The sequence below is a fragment of the Suillus subaureus genome (assembly GCF_016647635.1).
Source record: "Suillus subaureus strain MN1 chromosome Unknown BJ212scaffold_12, whole genome shotgun sequence".
NCBI classification, from domain to species: Eukaryota; Fungi; Basidiomycota; class Agaricomycetes; order Boletales; family Suillaceae; genus Suillus; species Suillus subaureus.
This window is the reverse complement of record NW_024538568.1, coordinates 775802-796650: the sequence shown is the minus strand read 5'-3', so window position 1 is coordinate 796650 and position 20849 is coordinate 775802. Positions and strand designations below refer to the sequence as shown.

Below are 20849 nucleotides of genomic sequence, written 5' to 3'. Positions count from 1 at the left end.
TTGTTCAGTTCGCGAACAAGGTTGACTCACTCTCAATATCTATGCCCATACTCTTGCATAACTGGAAGGAGATTATTGCCTTATGGAATGGTGCTTTGGATGCATCAGACAATGAAGCTTTAATAGCTCTACTCGAGTACGGCCCTCATCTTAATAAATGATTTAATATTCTCTAACCGCACAACTTCTTAGCCTCCTGAATAAGCTGGCTCACGATCTACGAACCACTCTTGCTCCGTCATACGTGGATTTGCTAGAGGTCCTCTTGCGACTTCTGCCACGACCTATATCAGCACCTTCCCTTACAGCTCTCCTGGCAACACTGTCAGGACTATTCAGGTATCTTCTCGTACCGTCAATCAATCTCGATCTTTTGGACCAGACATGGTCTTCTTTTCGCGCGGTACTTCCAACCTGCAATTCTGATGTTCAGCGCGCCGCAGCCGAGGTGTGGGGTTCCGTTCTCCGGCGGCTGAAGAGCGTTGCGAGGGAGAGAGCTGTGATTTTGATGGCACAGAATTTGGAAGGCGTCGAGGATGCCAGCGCGTGGATGATGATCTTCGCGTGCAAAGTGCGTGCGCTGCTTGCTTTTAGTTGCTAATTCTAATGAGCCTGCAGTCTGTTTCCCAAACCTTGCACACCAGTGCAGGATCATCCATGGCCTCTCTCATCGACTGTCACCTGACAAGTGATCACCCCGAGTTGACGTATACTCTCCTGCGGCGTGTACTAACCGCCTTGATTCACCACTGTAATGGCCCGGAACACTTTTCGATTGTTGCCAGCTTGATCGTTGATCGCTTCTGTGCTGTGTCGCAGGCTGACGACACAAACCACCAGCATCTTCAACGTGCCATGCAAATCACGTCTGTCATCTGTGCAGTTCGTCAAGGATCGCGACTGTCCTGTATGTCGTCATTGTTTCTCAGTCTTGCGCATCCGTTGAACTTTGCACCCGTAGCAAACCATCTAACACAGCTGGCCTCGAGACTGGCGTCACTACCGCTTGATGTGCCTCTGCATTCCGAGATCTTGAATTTTGCATCTTCACTCCTCACTGCTGGCGACATGTCGATGTCCACAGGGCCAGGACGTGCATTTGTCGCTCGGGCTCTTGGTGTTCCTTCATTCGGCTTGATGCTCTGTGGTGTCCTCGCGGAGCTAGGATGGGGCGGTTGGAAGCTTGTCGGGCTACCCGCCCTTCTCAAGGCAACCTCTGGCCTCCTCCAGGCGGAGCCCACCCTCACGTTACGTCTTCTCGCGTCTCTGCAACATTCTGGGAAGCTGGGTGAGGTCGATATCGTCTGGAGACGAAGCGTTGATAGCTGGATACAAATCTACTTATCTAACTGGGAAATCAGTGACGAGTCGGTGGATGACTTGTACGACATCATGAGTCTCTCCATATTCGTCGACTCATTGGCGCCCTTGTTGGTCCCCATCATTGAACGCGCACTGAACACGACGACACCCGAGGCGAATTGGCAAGCATCACATGCCAATGCGGCCTGGGTGATCGGAACATGCATGCAAGCTTTGTCTCGATGCAAGTCAGCTTCCTGGGAAACGCAAGTGGATCTGTCCGCCTGGATGATGGAGATCGTAGAGCATTGGTCGTGGTCTGACAAAGTATTGATAGGTCTAGTCGCACTTCTCGAAACATGGTAATTCCATGACCTTATTCTGGTTTATTCTTGCTGACACGAGATAGCCCTTCTTCATCTCAGTCTCTTCTAATCACTCAAATATATTCCCGTCTGCAATCACGGTTACTCTACCCTTCTCGGCCATTGCGTTCAAATGTGTTGGGGTTATTGACATCGAAGATGGTTAAATCTTCTCCCGCGGAACACGAGGCACTGAAGCGCTGTCTGCAGGGCGACGAAGTGTCCCTTGACATGCATGGCGTGCGCGAGCGCGTTCTTCGAATAGGCAGATTATACCAGGTCGTGAGAGATGATGATTCACTTTCCGTTGATATCTGCGTCCGGTGGCTCGTTTGTATGTATACTATTCCATTTACGCAGCACTTCGCTGATGTCATATTAGCTCAACTGAAGGTCAACTTACGACCGATATGGTCCCCAGCGTCACAAGCTCTCTCTTCTTTAGCCCAGAAGTTTGGTGATGTCGTCTGGAATATCGTATTCTCGGAGCTACAACAACCCGAGGGAGCCAATCAAATTCCTGAGTGGCTGACTGCTACCAAGGATGATCAAAATGACATGGATCCTTGGGAAGACGAGCGATCTTGGAGAGACCCCACCGCACATCGTGTTCGGGGTGCCGCTGTAAGTTGGCTAGATAAATATCACCACCGCAAAATTATCATTTCAGTAAGTCTTCTAGCTAGCGCTTTAGCTAGCCTCCTATTAACGATGGGGCATAGGAACAAAAATCGTCTGATCGGTTTGATCCTGTCACGTTCGAAGCTCAGATCCTCCTTACTCTCGGACAATGCACATCTCTGGCGGAAAAACATAACCGCGAGTTAGTGACGTACTTCATCTCAATCGCAGGCCCGGATGCTCCATCACGATTACCGAAATATAAGCTTCAGGCGTGGTTGACGCTGTTCAGCAAGTTCAGCAATCCAAAGGCTTTGCACTCCACAGGTACTCTTCGAGAACTGTACCGCTCCCTCCTATCCTATCCAGATCGGGCACTGCAAACGGTGTCTTTATCCTGTTTGCTCGCGTATAAGTCGCCCCACCTCCAGCATCACGAGTCGAAGTTGGGTCTACTACTCGACGAAACTAAATGGAGAGACGAGTTGACGTCTTTGCATATGTCATCGGTAGAGATCAAGGACCGGCCCCAAGTAGTGGATATCATCGTTCGTCTGCTGTATGGCCTTATGTTGGAAAAGAAGGGTCGCTCTAGAGGCAGTGATCGCCGAGCTGCCGTGCTGACAGCACTGGCAGGATGCACAGACGAGGAACTCCATCTTCTAGTGGATCTGATGTTGAACCCAATGCGATCGGACAGCCATGCTCACCAGGACAACCTCTTCTCTCCGCGCCCTATTTCCCCAGACATCTCGTTGAAGCAACAGTCTGGTTACCTGACTTTGTTGGGCGACGTGCTGAAGAACCTTGGGTCGAGATTAACCGCATATTGGCCGGCTCTACTCGGGACCACACTTGATATAGTTGCTAATGCTCAGAATCATTTGTCGAATGTGACGGCAGTCGATGCGGATGAGCAGGTGGATGATGAAGCGGACGAAGAGGAGAGCGAGTCCGGAGAGGTATTGAATTCCAGAGTTTTACGTTCTTTGAGGCAACAAGGTCTCAAGCGGCTTGCCGATTTCTTTCGCTGCCCCGTCGAATTCGACTTCACGTCCTATCTCTCTGCATCATTTCCCGCTATTGTGGCTCCACGTCTGGAGTTATTGGATCAAGAAAATACTCAAGCCCCATCCGCGCTCCTGGAATTGTTCTATGTTTGGACTAGTCAGCCAGACTATTCGATCCATCTCGTACAACACGACTCCCGTGTACTGCCAAAAGTTCTCGACTGCCTTGTGGCGGTTAATGTCAAGCCAGCAGTGATCAACAGAGTCTTCGATATCGTGGAGCGCCTGCTGTCGTATTCTGCGGACGACAGTAAACTTTTGGATCTTCTAATTCAGCCACATATATCGCAGTTGCTCAAGAACCTTACAACTTTGGTCGAGCGCACGAAGGCCGATGCAGTGCTTTCGAGTCCAATCACTCAACGCCAAATCAGTATACTTTCGGAGGTCGCTCGTTACGCTGAAGATTCTACGCAGGCCTTGACTCTTCTCGGCCTTCTCTCCCCTTTGCTGCGCAAATCCAGCAGAATCATATCTGAGAAAATCAAAGTCAAACTTCTCAGCACCCTCGGCCATATATTCCCTCTCCTGACCGAGCTGTCAAATTCCTCCTCTGTCGAATTCTCGAAGACATATGAGCTTCTTTCGCAGCTCTTTATGTCGCTTCGCTTCACCGCCTCTCGACTCGCCCTCACCTCAGCTTTTAATCAGCTCTCAGTGATTAATCCGAGTATTCAAGAACTTGCAAGTCTGCTTGAATCACTCAATGCCTGCTCGTCAAAGCGAATTGATGAACCCGACTTTAATCGTCGGTTAACCGCATTCATGCTGCTCAATGAGCAGAAGTACGCTGCGTTATCATGCCGTGAATGGCTCCCTGTCCTTTCGAATGCCCTTTATTTTGTGCAGGACGCCGACGAGTTAGCCATCCGCAATAACGCCGCTTTCACAATCAGGCGTTTCATCGACCTTACATGCGATCCATCAAATTCAGAATTCGAAGTGCTTCTCATGCGAACTACCCTTCCGGCATTGAAAAACGCCTTGAAATCCAAGCACGAGCTTGTCCGTGCAGAGTCGCTTGGTGTTATCTCGTACGCAGTGTCAAAATGTGACAGGGTCTCCTCCCTGCAGGAGATGCGTCCACTCCTTGCTGGTGGTGACAAGGAAGCTAGTTTCTTCAGCAATATCCATCACATACAAATTCATCGTCGCACAAGAGCTTTGAGACGCCTTGCCGAGTACTGTGACGAGGGGATCATGCGCAGTAGAACCCTAGTTGAAGTCTTCCTTCCGCTCGTTGAACATTATATTGTACCAACAGCCTCACTTGATCATCTCCTCGTCTCAGAAGCGATCAATTCGGCTGGACGCATTGCGAAACACCTTGGGTGGAGTGCATACTCGTCCCTCGTGCACAAGTACATCCGGGCATCAAAAGACAAGAGTGAAGGCGTCCGGGTTTATGTTCGTGCTTTGGTTGCGATCCTTGAAAACTTCCACTTTTCTGTCGAAGAAGTAGTTCAACAAGTTGATACATCCGCAGATGACACTGCAAACAGCGATCACGAGGGGTTGGTAGAGGATTCGTTGCCCATTCCCTCAGCTGATAAACAGGATACCAAAAAAATTGCCGATGCTGTTCATACCCGCCTTCTGCCTTCGCTTTTGGCTTACCTCTCTAATCGCGACGAGACAGAGGACTCCCTTCGTATTCCGATATCGATGGGCATTGCTAAGGTTGCCTTGCATTTACCCTCTGCCTCCCGAGATCTGCAAGTAGGCAGGCTCCTAACAACCCTCAGTCAGATATTGCGTAGCAAGTCACAAGATACTCGCGACCTCGTGCGAGATACGATCTGCAGGATAGCTGTCGCACTGGGCTCCCCATATCTGGCTGTCTTGTTGCGGGAGCTCCGCGCAGCACTCTTGCGTGGACCACAACTACACATTCTAGCATTTGTATTCCACGCAGTGCTTACCCATGTCACATCTGCGCAGGGTAGCAATGACCCTGCCATTCAAGATCTGGACGACTGTGTCTCCGATATTGCACATGTCTCCGCTGAAGTGATTTTTGGAGAGTCAGGAAAGGATGTGCAACACGAAGACTTCCGGACGAAAATGCGTGAAGTACGCAGTAGCTCTTCCAAGGGACTCGATTGCTTCGGGTTGGCAGCTCGATACGTTTCTCCCAAACGCACCAGTGCGCTCCTCCTGCCGCTGCGCTCTATCGTTGCAGAGACGGGTTCTTTGAAAATCCTGCAGCAGGTTGACGAAGTTCTCAGACGTATTGCCAGTGGACTCAATAGCAATGCAAGGCTTACGCCTGCTGAATGTTTGGTTCTGTGCCACACCCTGATCAGTCAAAATGCCAAATTCTTGCAGGAAGCCCCAAAGCCCAAAGCGAGCAAGACTATCAAAAAACCTGATGCTATCGTCCAGCGACAACGCCAAATCGTTACGGACACTGACCATTATACGAATAATTCTTTCCGGTGAGTCTCGTATCACGTATTCGCCGTATCTTTTTCACTCATCGGTCTTCGCAGTTTTGTCGTCTTCGGTTTGGAGCTCTTCAATACTGCATTCCGACGCTCTCGATTTGACTTTCAGGACAAGCAGATCATCAATCGTTTGGATCCGCTTGTAAAGCTCATCGGAAATGCTCTTTATTCATCCTCGGAACCAGTCCTTATTGCTTCTTTCAAGGCATCGGCCAGCATCCTCCAATGTCCACTCAAGTCAGTTTCATCGTCTGCACCAGTCATTGCCCGTCAAATACTCGCTATCGTCCGTTCTACTGGTAGTGTGGAGTCCGAAGTTGCTCAAGCTGGTCTCAAGGCTCTGGCAACTATACTACGAGAGTGCGAAGGCGCCCAGGTCAAAGAGAAAGATCTACTCTTCCTGATCGAATTTGTTTCACCCTACCTCGAGGACCCCGACAGGCAGAGCACCGTCTTTGCGTTACTGAGAGCTATTGTGGCACGACGACTGATTGTGCCTGAGCTTTACGACGTTATGGCTGATGTATCCGCTATCTTGGTCACGTCACAAGCAACACAGACTCGCGAGTCTGCTCGGTCCCTTCTCCTTCAATTTCTCCTCGACTATCCTCAAGGCTCTGGGAGACTGCAAACCACCCTCGGTTTCTTTGCCCGCAATCTTTCGTATGAACATGCGTCAGGACGTTCAAGTGTCCTCGAACTCTTGGGCGCTCTTGTAAACAAGTTCGACTCTGCATTGCTAGCAAAACACGCGGAGATGATCTTCGTTGCCCTTGTACTTTGTCTTGCCAACGACGAGGATAAGTCTTGCAGAGAATCTTCTGCATCAGTCCTCCAAAGCTTGATCAAAAGGTTGGGAGAGGAGGAGAGAAAGGTTTTCGTTGGTCATCTGCATGCATGGACCAGTCAACAAGGACAGGCAAAACTTAGGGCAGTTGCGGTGCAGGTATATGGGCTCATCATTGACGCTTTACAACGGGAAGCTTCCCCCCATGCTGCTGCCCTGTTTGCCGATGTTCAGCAGATCTTGGACGACAGCATCCAGTCGTTGACCCTGTTGGATGACGATGGAGAAGACATGGACGTTGACGTGGAATGGCAACCGCCATACCAGGCATTAGTTACTGTCTCGAAACTCCTGCAGACCTTACCTGAGCATACGCTTGATGCGGTGAAAAGCATCCAGGACAAACTCGTCCCTTACCTTCTTTTTCCGCACGCTTGGGTACGCTCAGCAGCTTGTCGGTTGTTGGGCGTGTTCTTCGCATTTTACGGCCCCACTCCCACCCTCGAGAGTCCATATCTTACCCTCCAGTTGATGAAAGATATTGCAGGAAAACTATGCACACAGTTGAAGAGCTCCAATCTCGATGCACCTCTTGGTCTACAGATTGTGAAGAACCTTTTTTTCGTCGGAAAATTGTTTTGCACTGTCCCCTCTTCCTCTCCCTTCGGGATTAATACCAACGACACAGCTGAGACGGACTCAGATGGTGGTGAGAGCGATGGCTCCGCTGAACAACCAAAACCTACGCAAATGAGCCGAGGAAAATTCTCTCAGGATCCTCTACCTTGGCTCTTCTCCAAACTGTCGTATCAGACTCGCTCAGCCCACATCGCACGGCGGAATCGCGGTAATACTTCTGTGAGTTCGGTTAAAGCCATTTATTTAACTTTCCCTGACTTTCTGTTTCAGAATCAAACAACCTGGTCGTTGGCTCCCTTGTCGATTCTGCGCTTCTTTGCTGCTATGGCGTCTCACATGGAGGGCACTCAACTGGAGCGGTTCTTGCCACACATCCTTACACCTGTCTATCGGATAACAGAGGACGATACAATCCGGGATGCCGGAATGGGTATGCACATCGCTTATCAAGTTGCTCATATATTCATTGCATTGCAGAGGAGTTGAAAGTTACGGCCACGGAACTTCTCGACTTGCTTCAAAACAAAGTTGGCACGACGATTTTTGCCAATACGTACAACCGCATCAGGCAGGGAGCATCCAGCATCCAGCAAGAAAGACGAGTGGCGCGGGCCACGAAGGTGGGTTGGGTTCTATTCATCTTGCACTTGGTGCTCATGACTTCGAGCAGGCCACTACCAACCCAGAAGCTGCTGCCAAACGCAAATTAGCTCGAAATGTGGGCAAGAAGGAAAGCCGGAAGAGAAAGAACCGTGCCTTTGCGTAAGTGTTACAAAGAGCTGTTTATTCACAGACTAAATCGGACGTCAATTTACAGCGACAGTAGAGGGAGGCTAAAGAGACGAAAAGAGGGAGAGTAGCATCGACGCCATTCATCCGAGTCATCAATAATATATCATAGATTCCTTACATTTGTTGCTTATACACTCAATTGAGTTACTTGTTATTTCTTTCTACCTGTTCTTGGAAGCGAGGAGCCACAATTTACTTGATTGATGTCGGTAATATGGAAGGAGATCACCCTGGACATTGCTCAGACATGAAAGCGAGTTCTCCTGCGAGGTACCTAGTACTGTCATGCCGTTCCTAAAAGCACAGGTAGTCCGACATGCTCCACCCATCGCGTGCGCCATATTCTGTGCTCGCATATTATGATTATTGAGTTTCATGTACCCGATTGTCGATAGCTATTTCCGAATCCCTGAGTTCCTAGTAAACTCGATTTATATGTTCAGGTTCCTCCAAGTCACGGGAGAACGCGTACCATCCCACGAAGTGGAAACCGACCAGATCAGAAGCAGTGTTTAACCAGCGTATCCGGTAGTGGAGTTGCACATCCGTGAAGGGCGATTGTTGCTAATAGCAGTGGGTGATCCTGAGGCGCATGCATATAGGATTTGGCGGTGGTGTGCCTTCGCACTCTGGTTATTTGAATAGTAAGTCCTTGGTGTCGATGCTGGTAGGTGATCAGCTGTAGCAAGCTACAAGGCATCCCGATGTTTATACCTGGGTCGTGCGTAAAAAGCATTACCCAAAACATAAACATATGATATGGTAGTAGCCTCAGCAGTCTCTGTACAGGATGGTAGAGAAGAGAGTGTGACACAGCTGCACGTGGGCAGAACAACAGTTGTACACCAAATTTACGTACTACGGCGTTGGCGCCAATCTGCTTGCCCTCTGACCACTATCGCTACCCGAGTTGACAACGTACAACCATGGTGAGAGCAGAGCGAAAATATATCGACCTCATGAGGCAAACTACCTCAGGCCTCTTTGGTAACTGGGATCCAGAGAACCCAATCAAAGTCAGTGATATCGCGTTGACGTAGAATGGGCACGCTGATTGAATGACGCAGGTCGGATCGTATGGCCGTTTCGATCTTGATACAACACGATTCACTGTCCTCGGCAACATCTATGATCAAGAATTCCAAGTCCTACTCGATGCTGTCGATGGGAGGTTCAGGATGTCAGACTATCCGCCAGAGTTGGATCCAGTAGAACAGGATATGATCATCACCTCCGCGGGTGCCAGGAAGCAGCCCTTTGATCCAGGGGCAGATGCGTGAGTGTAATTGAGAGGATCTTGTTGGATCATTGTCCTGACTGTCTGCTAGCAAGAAAGAAAACTTCAAGAAAGCTTCATTCAAGATGAGTTTCAGGCACCTCCCTAACAAGCGAAGTGCCGTGCTCGTCGTGCACAAGCCCCGTCTGTATCACGTTCCATGTAATAAAGTCCTCGAAGTGCTATACAGAATACCAGAACTCAATGGTCTATTCATCATTCCATCGGTCTACAAGTGCCGCGCATGGTCTATCTATCTGTCAAGTAAAGGCATGTGCTTTCTGTTCCAATCCATGACTCGTGCTCATGTCCATGATCAAGTTGAAGAGATTGTCTCTGTGGCACTTCTTCCGTCGAAGGTTGGCTTCGACCTTGAATGGTGGTCCAACTCGGACTCGGACTTCCTCCGCCAGGGCACCGACAAGGATGGTTTCGTTTCACCACTCTTCACTGCAAAACAAAAGCTCCCGTTGATCCGACGTTATATGCGTGGTCTGCCCGTACCGGACCCTGAGCCGGGCGATAATTTGTATGTTGCCCCTGTAGCATCTGACAGGTTGATCACGCTTGCTGATTCGCAACATAGCTGGATAGATGGATGTCCAGGTTGGGAGCCCGTTGATGAGGATGGTTATGATGATCCTATATGGGAAGAGGTAATTGTCAATTTCTCCCCAGTTTCGGAAAGCCTCGCTCATTGTTATTCCTGCAGGATTACGAGCCGCCTGTAGCGAGAGTGTGGCGACGCATCATGTGTAAATCTACAGCGCGGTGGTGAATACTTTTACCACCTTATCTTCTTTGTGATTCTTTGTGTATTGTAGTATGTGGTACGGACAGGTACTACGAATTATGTAGGCAGACCAACTTGAACACTGCAGGACAAGTACGGGCCAAGCTGAAAGTGACATAATGATTCGGATGTGACGCCAGAGTCGCCTGTAGCGGTGGCTTGTTATAAGCCGCGACATGTACGCGGGGACAGATTTTATACCTTCATAGGATGCGGACAAGCTATTACTTCATAGATGAAAGCAGCCCTTCAAAATCTAGAATTATCATACCAACAGAATCAGATGCAAGTGTTAGTCACCTCCTATTTACGAAGAACTATAATTACAGCAGTTCGCAAAAAGGTACGCGCGATTTGAATGAATTAATAACTCTCACGAATTCGTCGACATCCACGACTTTGTGGACGCTCCCATCTCTTCTCCCCCACTCGAGTCGTTCCTCAGTCGAGTTACCCTCCCACGACTCACTCTGCTAAAACTATGCTAATCCATGTAAGGATCGTATATCCTTTACGCACCGACCGCGCTTCAAAGCGAAGGCGCTCGAGCACGTGACTCACGGATGCGAAAAGCGCTACTCCTCGCATCGGATTATCTTACCTTGTGCTCAGATTCCACGATTCCCTTACTTTGACCGTTCACCATGTGCTCCTTATTCTCATTCTGGCCTAGTCGGCTACCCGAAAACGTATATATACAGCCCATGTACACTGATACCTTTAGAGAAGTCCAGAGAAAATGCAGCTTCGTAGCAGCAGAATTTCATGCGCTGATTCCCCGCTCCAAAGCACACCCCAACGAAAGTCTCAGTCTCACAAACGACTTGTCTTGTCATTTTCATGCTATCTAACCATACGTCTTATTCCGTCGTCGTCTCGTTCACTTTCCCCTTCGAACTCATAGTCAGCCTTACATCCAAGACACCAAAGTTTCCAACGTCACTGGCGCCTATGGTGCTAGTATCACGTTCAATCACTCCATTTGTGCTTGTGTGGTTATCAAACAGCTGAGCAGAGCACTCCAGGGTCTTGTATTTATGATCAGTTTACGTAGACTATTTTGAAGTGGTCGTATTGGGATGGGGTCAGGAGAGGAAGGGAATGTGTACAGCTTGTATAGTTTATCGGTGACAGCAACGAAATAATGTATAAATGGTTAGGAATATTGGTATCATGAATGATACTTAAAGTCGAGAATCAGGATGTGGCTGTGCAAACTGCAACCAAGTTGGAGCTGAAGCGCTGAAGTGCGGCTGATGCCGTCAAATTGAACGTTGCATCAACTGCGCTGTCATAGATTTATAGTGCAGTGCCACGTCTTGTGTTGGCTCGATTCATCACAGTTGTACTGCCCTCAAACTGCCCTTATCCCGTTTTTGGCATTCTTCTGGCGTTATAGCCCGATGGGCTACACAATTTCACTGATGGAACTCCTTGGACGATGCAAATGTAACAAGAAGATCTTGAGAATGGTGTCAACGCGAACAAATTGCAGAAATAACACAGTTCTTCGGTCTTTTGCGGTGTTCAAAGGTTTCGCCTGTGGTTTGTGACCTAAAAAAAATCTAGTGCGTTGCCATTGATGGCACTGGATTAGCTACTCTTTTGCACTCAACCTCATACGACCATACTTCGGTCAATAAAGAATCAAGATGGGAACGTGTATCATCCTTATAATGCCAATTTTGGTGGTAGAGTCAAGCGCTGGACGGCGGGTATTTAGAACGAACACCATTGTCATATACCCACAAAGTTTTCCGCTCCTTTGCACCCATCCCCGAATCATAGTATGACTTTAGTCTCAGATGATCCCAGCTGGTGGCCGTTTATCAATTCGAGTCGCATAGCTAGCTATTTCGCAGGTTCGTGGAGGGCTATTCGGATGATATCTCAATCTAATATTGGTTACTGTCTTGTAGTTGCCGCCTCTGCCGGAGTGATGTACGATTGGGGTGAGTAAGGTGGTATCAATGAACGACTGGCATTCAACTCACGGCATTTGCAGCACTAACACTCGGACAAGAGGTAAGTTGATGACGTTACCGGAGCCGCCAGCGCGCTAAGAATGGTTTTATAGGTCGAACTGCTCTGGGTGAGCAGAATCCCACCAAAGAACATGAAAATACAGTTAATTCGTTGCAGAGGCAACGTTGGTCCCTGATGACTGTTCTGTATCTCGGTGTACGTAGCAAGTATGATTGGTAAGTTGTGCTGACTTGAGAATATCTAGTTGCGCTATCTTGGAATATTATATGCTGTGTACGTTTGGAAGGCTAAGCAATGGGCGCTCTGCTAATCGGTATCTTATATAGCCTCAACATCCTTTGTACCATGTCTCCTCGCATGCACTATTTCTTTCTTCTAACAAGTGGTATACAGTCAATGTTTTAACAATCCCGATGACTGATACAGTGAGTATTCTGCACTGATTCTTGTCATTGTTGTCCAATCACTGCACTCCCATGTAGGGGTGAGTGACATTCTTGACTAGCTTGTCGGTTCAATGTAATAACTGCCGCAGCTGTGAGTTTGTTTGGAGCGTATGATTCTTTGAGGTTGGTCGCTCACCTCTGAATTTTTCAGGCCGTATTATGTACCTCGCAATGAGCTGGGTAGACGTCGTCGTATTGGTAATAATGGGCGGTGAGCTAGGCAGCTATGATACCTCAATTATACTGAAACATCGTGCAAGTCGTCATGATTTCTCGGTTACATGCCATGTATCAGCAATCTAGACGTTTATTGGTTTTTCTTATTATCATCTTCTTGGCAGTCAACATCGCGAATGGAATGATCTTCGCGATAGCGATGAAGGGTATTTTGGAGGGTAAGTCATAATTATAGTACTTATGCGTGCCAGGCTCATCGGGAAATACAAGAGGAGCTCATTCTCTCCGGCACCTATCAGTGCACTGATAGCTTGGAGGGAGATACCCTAATTCTTTTTGCCACGAGGTGGACGCTGGCCACTATATGGGAGATCCTCGCACTGTGTCTCGTAATTTGGATTGCTGTCAAACACTTCCATGAACGGCAACGAGCTTGGATAACTGTCGGGGACTCTGTCACGGAATTGATGAAAATTCACGTGTTTTATTTTGCGAGGTGAGCTCGTAATGTGAACGAGGTCCTCATTTTATACTGAATCTTCGCATCTCCTAGCATTGTCACTATTTCTTGCTTTAAGCTTATTTGTCTATCTCCCACAATTGCTGTGGTATGTTGATCTGTGACTGACCTCTGCGTGTGATCACGCCTCATCATTTTATAGGACACATATTCTCTGGGAGCCCAGATGTATCTTGGTGTTCTTTCGATTGTCTCGCTCGTCCAAAAGTTCGTGCTGGGACCACGCCTCATTCTTAACGTTCGAGAACATCATGCTAAGCTTGCGGCTGACTCCGATGCGGGGATTAGCATGACTTCAATTGTCTTTCAAGATCGCATACACTTGTCAACTTACAGTGGTGTGTAGCACGGCAGAGGCTGTCATAAACACTTGCTGTGTATTGTGTAGGAAGCGGCTGAACTGTATGCTTCTTAGATAAATTACTACGTTCAGTACTATGTAGCAATTGATATCAAGCACTTTCAAGCGTCCAGTATGAGTATAATGCTATGAGTGGAAACATCCAAAGTGCCAGTAAGTAGGTATCCGTCGCAAGCAAGCCATTTCAGTATCGTCCTACGCAAAGCTGTAAACATTATGCAGCTGAGATCCTTGCGCCGGATTAGCCTGAGAAAAAAGTACAATAAGCCAGTAGAACAAAAAGACGCATACGTACGTGAACTTACAGGGTATACGACTTCATCTCGTGAAAGCCGAATTTGGTGTTGGGGTAGGTATCCTTCGAGCATAATTTGGGTATAAGGTAGAGAGCTGACTACCTCCTCTGCAAGCAGGCGTCCCGGCCGTAAAACACTCGGTTCTGTTACCAAAGCACCGCGCAGTCCACGACCTGCCTTCTGCTCCTGTCGAGCCCATCGGATACTTGCGGGATTGAAATCTAAGATAAAAGCTGCAGAACGGGAATGCTCATCGGAAATGCAAGTCCGGCTGTCGCTGCAGTCTACGTTTGTGGAAAAAGCTATCCTGTAGCCTTCTACGTCCTGCAAGGGCTCTACGTCACCTTCTGTACGGAAAACCTCGTTGATCAAGAAAACACGCGATGTTTTTGGACCCCATTCTCTCCAGAGCATCGTGCGGTCAGATATGTCGTTGCCACGGGCGATGGAAAGTAATCTTGCAACGTCAATGGCGATGTCCAATCGAGCCTTCTCGACACCCATGGTAAGGGGTATTGATAGAGCCATGATTCCGCTGTTCAGAGGAAATACTTCTCGAGGGCGCTGATTGAACTGGAGCACCTGCTCCTGCAACGCTCTCGGTAGCATCATACGACTTGGAGATATAGATACCTGGTCCTCGATACGTGGTAAACGCAATGACAAGCGGAGTCTAACGCAACCAGACGAAGAGAGGTGGTTTGGAAAAGTGACGTCGTAAAGGCGAAGTATTAGCCCAGACGGGTTCGAAACTCTATGAATGACGGCAAGTGTACGAGAATTTAGAAGACTAAAATCGTCGACTTTGTCGGGATGAATTCCCGCCTTATGTACGCCAATTCTCGGTTAGTTTAATTTACTTTTCAAGTTAGAAAACATGTGCATACCAATTTAAATAGTGCATTGGTTTTCCAGTTGCAAAGTAAGAGTGTGTTGGCTTGCGCTTCCGGCCAGCTTGAAGGCCGATCCGTTGTGAGCAGTGCGCACCAAGGACCAAGTATTCTTAGACCATGAGCATGAAGCGGAGCAGATAAATATCCTATGGGACTGATGCCGGCGAGGAGAACACAAGTAGGACTAGCAGCTGTTGGATGCGGAGACATTCCTCTTAATGAGAGGAAGCAGAGATATGACAATCCTGTTCTAAAAATGGTTCGTCAATGCCATTAATTGCGGGCATTAACGTGAGAGGACAACCACTGACCCAAGGTGCATCCGTAGGAGAACAAGAAGGTCCTGCAGTACATCAGCGGCATGGAATCGAGTAATCCCGTCTATTTGGCCATGGTATGTTGAATGTTCAACCGTGGCCCCATAGACAACAGTAGATGCTACTTGTCTGGATACATGCAAAGCTATATTTTGAGAGTAGCTAGTGAAGTGGCTCTCATTCAAAGTTGAACGACAGGACGAAGTGATTGGACGCATCGTCCTCCACCTGTTTTCCCTGCACCTGAGGGAAGCCAGTGCCTGCGAAAAGGACACCGTCGGTGATGCGGACGCAGCATTGTACTCCAGACCCTCTTGGTTGAGCTCATGCAGGTATGGGGCGCGAACAAGTCCACAAATAGTTTGAGTTGTTTACACGTCTGTGGGAGGGTTAGTCCAACGCGTACACAAGGGGAGACGTGAGGGCAGCTACCTTGGAGACACTCTCCATGTCACTCATAGGTGTCAGATCGAGAAGATATGCAAGCACATCGTCAGGGAGGCGAAGAAAGCGGGATGTATCAGGCATTGGAGAAAATTGTTCGACGTCCAACGGAGTCATTGGAGAATCTATCGCATAAAATACGTCGGGTCGAAACTCCGACCATATCTGTTCGTATGCGTCCTGTCCACATCAGTACAACTTGGTAGCAGAACTATCGTATCTGTGCAATCGGCACTCCGAGGAGTCGCTTTTGTGCAGAATGTGACGAACGATGACTACAAGTAACAAACTTCAAATTGCAACGAAATTGTCAGGTTCCTCTTGAGTAATGATCAGTGAATCGTTTCGCGACGGGGGATCCGCGTGAGGATTTGATGTTTGTGGCCGCTCGGTCCAGCAGTGCATTCTAGTGCATTGCGATATGATAGACAGGAACTACTGAACTTGAACTTCGCGAGTTAATTGGGATTTCAGAATAAAATCGGGACGTCACAAGTCAAATGAGGTGGAGAGGCTTATTGACGTCTGTCCACAGCAGGAAATATTATTGATCCCGGGTAAGCTGCGTGCCTTACTGCCTAAATCGGAGAACCAAGCCAACATGATCGTGTATTCTGGTTTCAAACGTGTCATCAAGCCCGTTTAGCTCAGTGGTAGAGCGCGCCACTCGTAATGGTGAGGTCGGTTGTTCAATCCAGCCAGTGGGCAGGTGTGTTTTATTCCTTTTTCTTGCCTGCGTGACGCATTCAGCACTCCAGATCTTGACCTCGCAACTCCAGTCTGTCGCACTTGTCCGCTAATATTGTACCGCAGCAACGCGTACACATCCAACATCCCGCTAGCAAGAAGACGTAAACCAAACATGGACAGTCAAACAACGGACTTCATGATACTTACCACCACATTCAAATCGGGCAAAGTATGTGCCAGCTGCAGCGGACGATTTTCTTCATATTCTACACAAGTTCGAGGCACGAGAACGAACTTCGAATGAGGTCGGCCGTCTAGTGGCAGGCCGCGCCCGCCTACGTGGCTTATTGCTTTCATACTCGCAACTTCTCTACTGCTCGACTTCTTTTTGGTTCGTCGCACCTGCCCACCACTCCCCTTTACAGCATGCGTCTTGGTGAAAAGGTCATAATTCTAGATTTTTATTATTATCGTTATTGATCAATTCACAGGATCAGTCATTTTTGTAAGGCTGGCAATGAGTTCGATGGGGATTGATGGATCATGAGTGAGTGGGAGTTGATTCACTAAATATACGGAAAGTAAGGACACGCTCTTATATCTAAGCGAGTAGCTCATCAAAGCAGTACCAAGGGAATTCCATTATCAGCGGAGCAGCACTCCTTACGCTTGCTGAATACTTAAACTCGACGCATCACTTCCCACCGCATAATCATCTTCCAATACCAGCACAGACTAGCACTCACATACTCATAGTCTAGGATCGTTTCCCCAATTACAGGTAATTGATGTCTCTCGATCTATGGCGATGCCTGTGGCTAGTGACAGCTGTTACATAAAATGCCCTAGGACGCCTTACACAACATTACATGTAATTTCGAACACAGCCCACTGGACCCACCCCAACAAAATTGACACTCCGTTCTATGGGCACGACAACGATATCTGACATGAGGAGCGTTCGGAGTTTGAAATACGGTGTGCAGTTGTGGGCCAGAACTCCGCACTAGAATCTGGAACTGAGATGGTTGATTAAAGGTTAGCGACGTTAAAGAGACCACTGGGGAAGGAGCCTGATTTTAGACTTTAATTAGTACCCTTGCGGTCGCAATTCGAAGAATTTCGAACTTCCAGTGGAGTCGTGGACTTGGCACGAGCGCGGAGCGCTGGCGTTATTATCGTTGCAGCTCATGTCATTCAAAGTCAGCAGCCGACTAGAAGATGCAATATCACAGCAATCACACAGGTGCCCATGTGATAAATCATCAGGCGAGATATTTGAAACGGAGCTACGACCTCCTTGTCACCCACCTATATAAACCTGGGGTAAACACATTCACGGGCTCTACTCAGACTCATCTGATGCCAACAACCATCTCACCCAGTCGAGTCACTACAAATCACTACTGTTGACCACTCTCTGGGCAAAAATGAACTTCAAATCACTTGCCCTATTCCTCACTGCCGCTGCAGTCCCCCAGGCCGTAGTCGCGGGTCCGCTTGCCTATGGTATTTGTCAGACAGGTAAGGTCCAATCACATAATTTGAATGTGCACCGCTGACTCGACTTCAACAGGATGCAACGGCCTGGCTGTTGCTTGCTATGCTGCTGCTGGATTCACATTCGGGGTCGCACTCCCTGCAGCACCTCCTGCATTGGTTGCATGTAATGTGGGCCTTGGGGGGTGTATGGCGGCTTGTGCCGCGGTCGCGCTTGCACCCACTCCCTGAGTGAGTGCAATCGTGAATGTGGCGACGAGAACCCACGGGTTCTCGTCTTGCGTGGTGAGAACGGCATTTTTGTTGTAGCATGATAACGTGACGCAAGTTCAGCGGTGCATAGAACCAGAAATACAACCATGGGCTCTTACATATCTCGTTTCCTTTGTCTTCCCATTTCTCACAGTCAGTTATCGAGGGTCTATGTCTTGCCGTTTCCATTTTGCGCTAGCCATGGACTCGCTATATCTAGACTATGATTCTTGTTCTCATAGCATCGGTATCTTGTGATTGGTATTCAAACCTTAGCGGAAAATTAAATGAACATGCGGTTATTTGGCAAAGGCTTTGGATCCAAACAAACGCCCATGCTTTCCATCGTGGATTGTTTTCAATGGCATCAATCTAGTGGTTCTAATGGGTCATTCAAAAATTCCTATGGCTCATCGAACCACGCACCGAACTGTTTCACTTTCAAAACGGAGTTCGCTTGCATGGAGCGCTGTCACAATCGACATGCCGCGGCTAATGCCATTCAAAGTCAGAAATGAAACGTCGTTTATGGGATACATCACCACGTGTATCACCTCGCTTGTGGACCCCGCTAACACGAAGTGGGGTCACTAATAGTACTTGCGACATAATGGTTTGGAGCGGAGCTACGACCTCATGTCACCTACGCATATAGTTGGGTAAACACAGCAAGTTCACCAGGCTCTCTGGTACCAACCGCCATCTCATCCAGTTAACCAGCCACACGGTGTTCCACAGAACATGAGTAATCCTGGTATGGGGCTGCCTATTAGATGTTAAACCCATGATCAATAACCCTTCAGATATACCAGAAGGGTCACCTCACGACGCTCCCGCTGCTCCAGGCCAGAGAGGGCCTTTATTCAGCCCTATGGGGAGCGCGCACGGCACTGCACCTCCAACTCCAAGTATCATCAACTCAAGCATCATGCAGTCCCCTGCTCCGAATGGGACACCTTCAGTCCCTCCGGCTTCGAATCCTGCGAGCCAGCCACAACCCAATCCATCGGATCTACCACCTAATTACATGTCTCCAGACTTCATTCAATCTATGTCAGCATCGGAGGACTTAGACCCATCTATGTTTCGGACAGATTTTGAGCGAGCTTTCCGTGAATGGTTCGATGATCCTCCAGGCCAAAGAGGGCCTTCATCCAACCCTACGGGGAGCGCACTCGGCACTGTACCCCCGACTCCAAATACCACCAACGCAAGCATCAGGCAGTCCCCTGCTCTGAATGGAATACATTCAGTCCCTCTGGCTTCGAATGAGCCCATGTTTCGGGCAGATTTTGAGCGAGACTTCCGTGAATGGTTCGATCCGACGGGTGTGGATTTCAGGTGAACGGTGGATGGAAGATATGATTTTTTTCGGGCTATGTGTTTGTCTGATTCCTCTTGCTTTCCGAACATTTTTACCTCGATTCATACGTGTACATGTTTCACTTTACCCTGACCCTTTGTTTTCTCCCTCTTTGCGCGGAATAAGGATGTCTTAGTTATTGCAAAAGCAGCGACATATTGTCTCCTCCCAGTTTAGATGGCTTATTTTTGTCGTCAACTTGTTGCGATCGTTCCACTTGCTGTTTGTTGCCTCGCTCGGTCACCTTATCTCATCTTGCTGCATGTATAACTAATCTGATCATGATCTACTTCTCGCTCATCCGTGTTCTATATGCCCCAACATGTCTCATAGCACTTAAGCACGCTACAATGAAGGTAAGTCGCGGACTCAAAGTGGGCTGGAGCGAAGGACATGAAGGTACCCTGCATAGGAACAGCAATGATGTCATGTACGAGCCCAAATGACATCTCGAACACAACCGAAGGTACGACACAAGAACAGACTCCAACCCCGACAAAATGCATCAGGGGTCGCAAATGCAGCAGGATGGGCATCCCATCAGTCCTCGGAGGTCATGGTTCCAGAAGCCGAGTCCTGATAGCCCACATCTATCATTCAAACAAGGACCAGGTGAAATAATGTAGCACTGCCTCACACACCGTCACACGGACCGTCGACACCTTAATAGGATCGATTGGACATAAGCGCACTGAATTCTATCGCATGATCTCGGAGGGTCGTGAAAGAAAGCCCTTCTGACCCCCTTCCATGGCAAGCGAGTACGCATGCTCCTATCTTCTTCTGACGGTTAGCCACCGTCAGCCTCAATAGATCATCTTCGAGTGCTTTTCCCCAGCTGATTATACCAGTGGTGATGTAGACAACATCTCAAGATGCTCTTACTGAAGATTGGTTGCTTTTACGTCAGCTCAAGAAGCTTGCAGAGACACGGGATTATTTCTCGAATCGTGAAAGAGTAGGGATACATACCAGCCAAATTCTTCTCCCAGTGCTAATGTTTGTTTAGAGGGACGTTCACGTGTGCCTTTGCAGCCGGTGACTATATATACGATCTTCACGTATGAGAGACGTTGAAGGCAATAATGACAGGAACGCTGCTGTATGAAATCATCGGTCTGTCTATGACTGGAACAGAGGTCAGTTTTACCGCCATAGCATCACAATAAATCACACCCCGAAATTGTTGCCGCATTTACGATTCAGCTCTTGAGGGAAAGTAAGACTGTTTGGCCCATGGTTCACTGAAGCTCGCGAGAAACGTCTATTCCCAGCGTAGCAGCAGCAACTGCAGTCATCTGTCTGTCGCACGGTGCTAAGCATCCGCTCCTTGACTGCAACTTACCATGTCGATCCAGCATGGTTACTCACCATGCAGAACTCAGTCGTGTCCAATGGAGGAGAGGAGCCACTGAAGGAGAAATCTACATTGAAGTCAACGAGATGGACAGTCCTCCTATCACAGGATGTCATTGCAACGAGGGTGGAAAGCTTCGGGGAAGCATTAAAAAA

The 20849-nt window shown here is 48.4% G+C and overlaps 6 protein-coding genes and 1 non-coding gene across 7 annotated transcripts; 6 read left to right on the top strand and 1 right to left on the bottom strand.

Moving 5' to 3' along the window:
• The first annotated feature begins 177 nt into the window (after positions 1-177).
• Positions 178-8184, top strand: BJ212DRAFT_1349086 (armadillo-type protein). Its single transcript, XM_041335447.1, has 10 exons — positions 178-571; positions 619-1664; positions 1712-2001; positions 2050-2336; positions 2390-5796; positions 5851-7450; positions 7502-7661; positions 7709-7851; positions 7902-7993; positions 8049-8184. Exons 1-10 carry the CDS (start codon positions 509-511, stop codon positions 8089-8091), a joined length of 7131 nt encoding a protein of 2376 aa, XP_041194214.1. The 5' UTR covers positions 178-508; the 3' UTR covers positions 8092-8184.
• Positions 8185-8840: 656 nt separating this feature from the next.
• Positions 8841-10371, top strand: BJ212DRAFT_126985 (uncharacterized protein). Its single transcript, XM_041330833.1, has 5 exons — positions 8841-9039; positions 9091-9299; positions 9352-9569; positions 9621-9955; positions 10012-10371. Exons 1-5 carry the CDS (start codon positions 8950-8952, stop codon positions 10075-10077), a joined length of 918 nt encoding a protein of 305 aa, XP_041194213.1. The 5' UTR covers positions 8841-8949; the 3' UTR covers positions 10078-10371.
• Positions 10372-13777: 3406 nt separating this feature from the next.
• BJ212DRAFT_1298986 (uncharacterized protein) lies at positions 13778-14406 on the bottom strand (the record flags this gene model as incomplete). The annotated part of the gene is made up of 2 exons (XM_041332774.1): positions 13778-13828; positions 13888-14406. The coding sequence occupies 2 exons, from the start codon at positions 14404-14406 to the stop codon at positions 13778-13780; spliced, it is 570 nt and encodes a 189-aa protein (XP_041194212.1).
• Positions 14407-14919: 513 nt separating this feature from the next.
• Positions 14920-15817, top strand: BJ212DRAFT_1298985 (uncharacterized protein; the record flags this gene model as incomplete). The annotated part of the gene is made up of 4 exons (XM_041332773.1): positions 14920-15030; positions 15100-15165; positions 15251-15420; positions 15550-15817. The coding sequence occupies 4 exons, from the start codon at positions 14920-14922 to the stop codon at positions 15815-15817; spliced, it is 615 nt and encodes a 204-aa protein (XP_041194211.1).
• A 351-nt stretch (positions 15818-16168) lies between these two features.
• On the top strand, positions 16169-16240 carry BJ212DRAFT_t52. Its single transcript has one exon. It is a non-coding gene; the product is annotated as a tRNA-Thr (tRNA).
• Positions 16241-17652: 1412 nt separating this feature from the next.
• Positions 17653-17953, top strand: BJ212DRAFT_1269843 (uncharacterized protein; the record flags this gene model as incomplete). Its single annotated transcript, XM_041330832.1, has 2 exons — positions 17653-17746; positions 17799-17953. 2 exons carry the CDS (start codon positions 17653-17655, stop codon positions 17951-17953), a joined length of 249 nt encoding a protein of 82 aa, XP_041194210.1.
• A 568-nt stretch (positions 17954-18521) lies between these two features.
• BJ212DRAFT_126564 (uncharacterized protein) lies at positions 18522-19510 on the top strand. The gene is made up of 2 exons (XM_041330504.1): positions 18522-18728; positions 18790-19510. Exons 1-2 carry the CDS (start codon positions 18716-18718, stop codon positions 19317-19319), a joined length of 543 nt encoding a protein of 180 aa, XP_041194209.1. The 5' UTR covers positions 18522-18715; the 3' UTR covers positions 19320-19510.
• The last annotated feature ends 1339 nt before the right edge of the window (positions 19511-20849 follow it).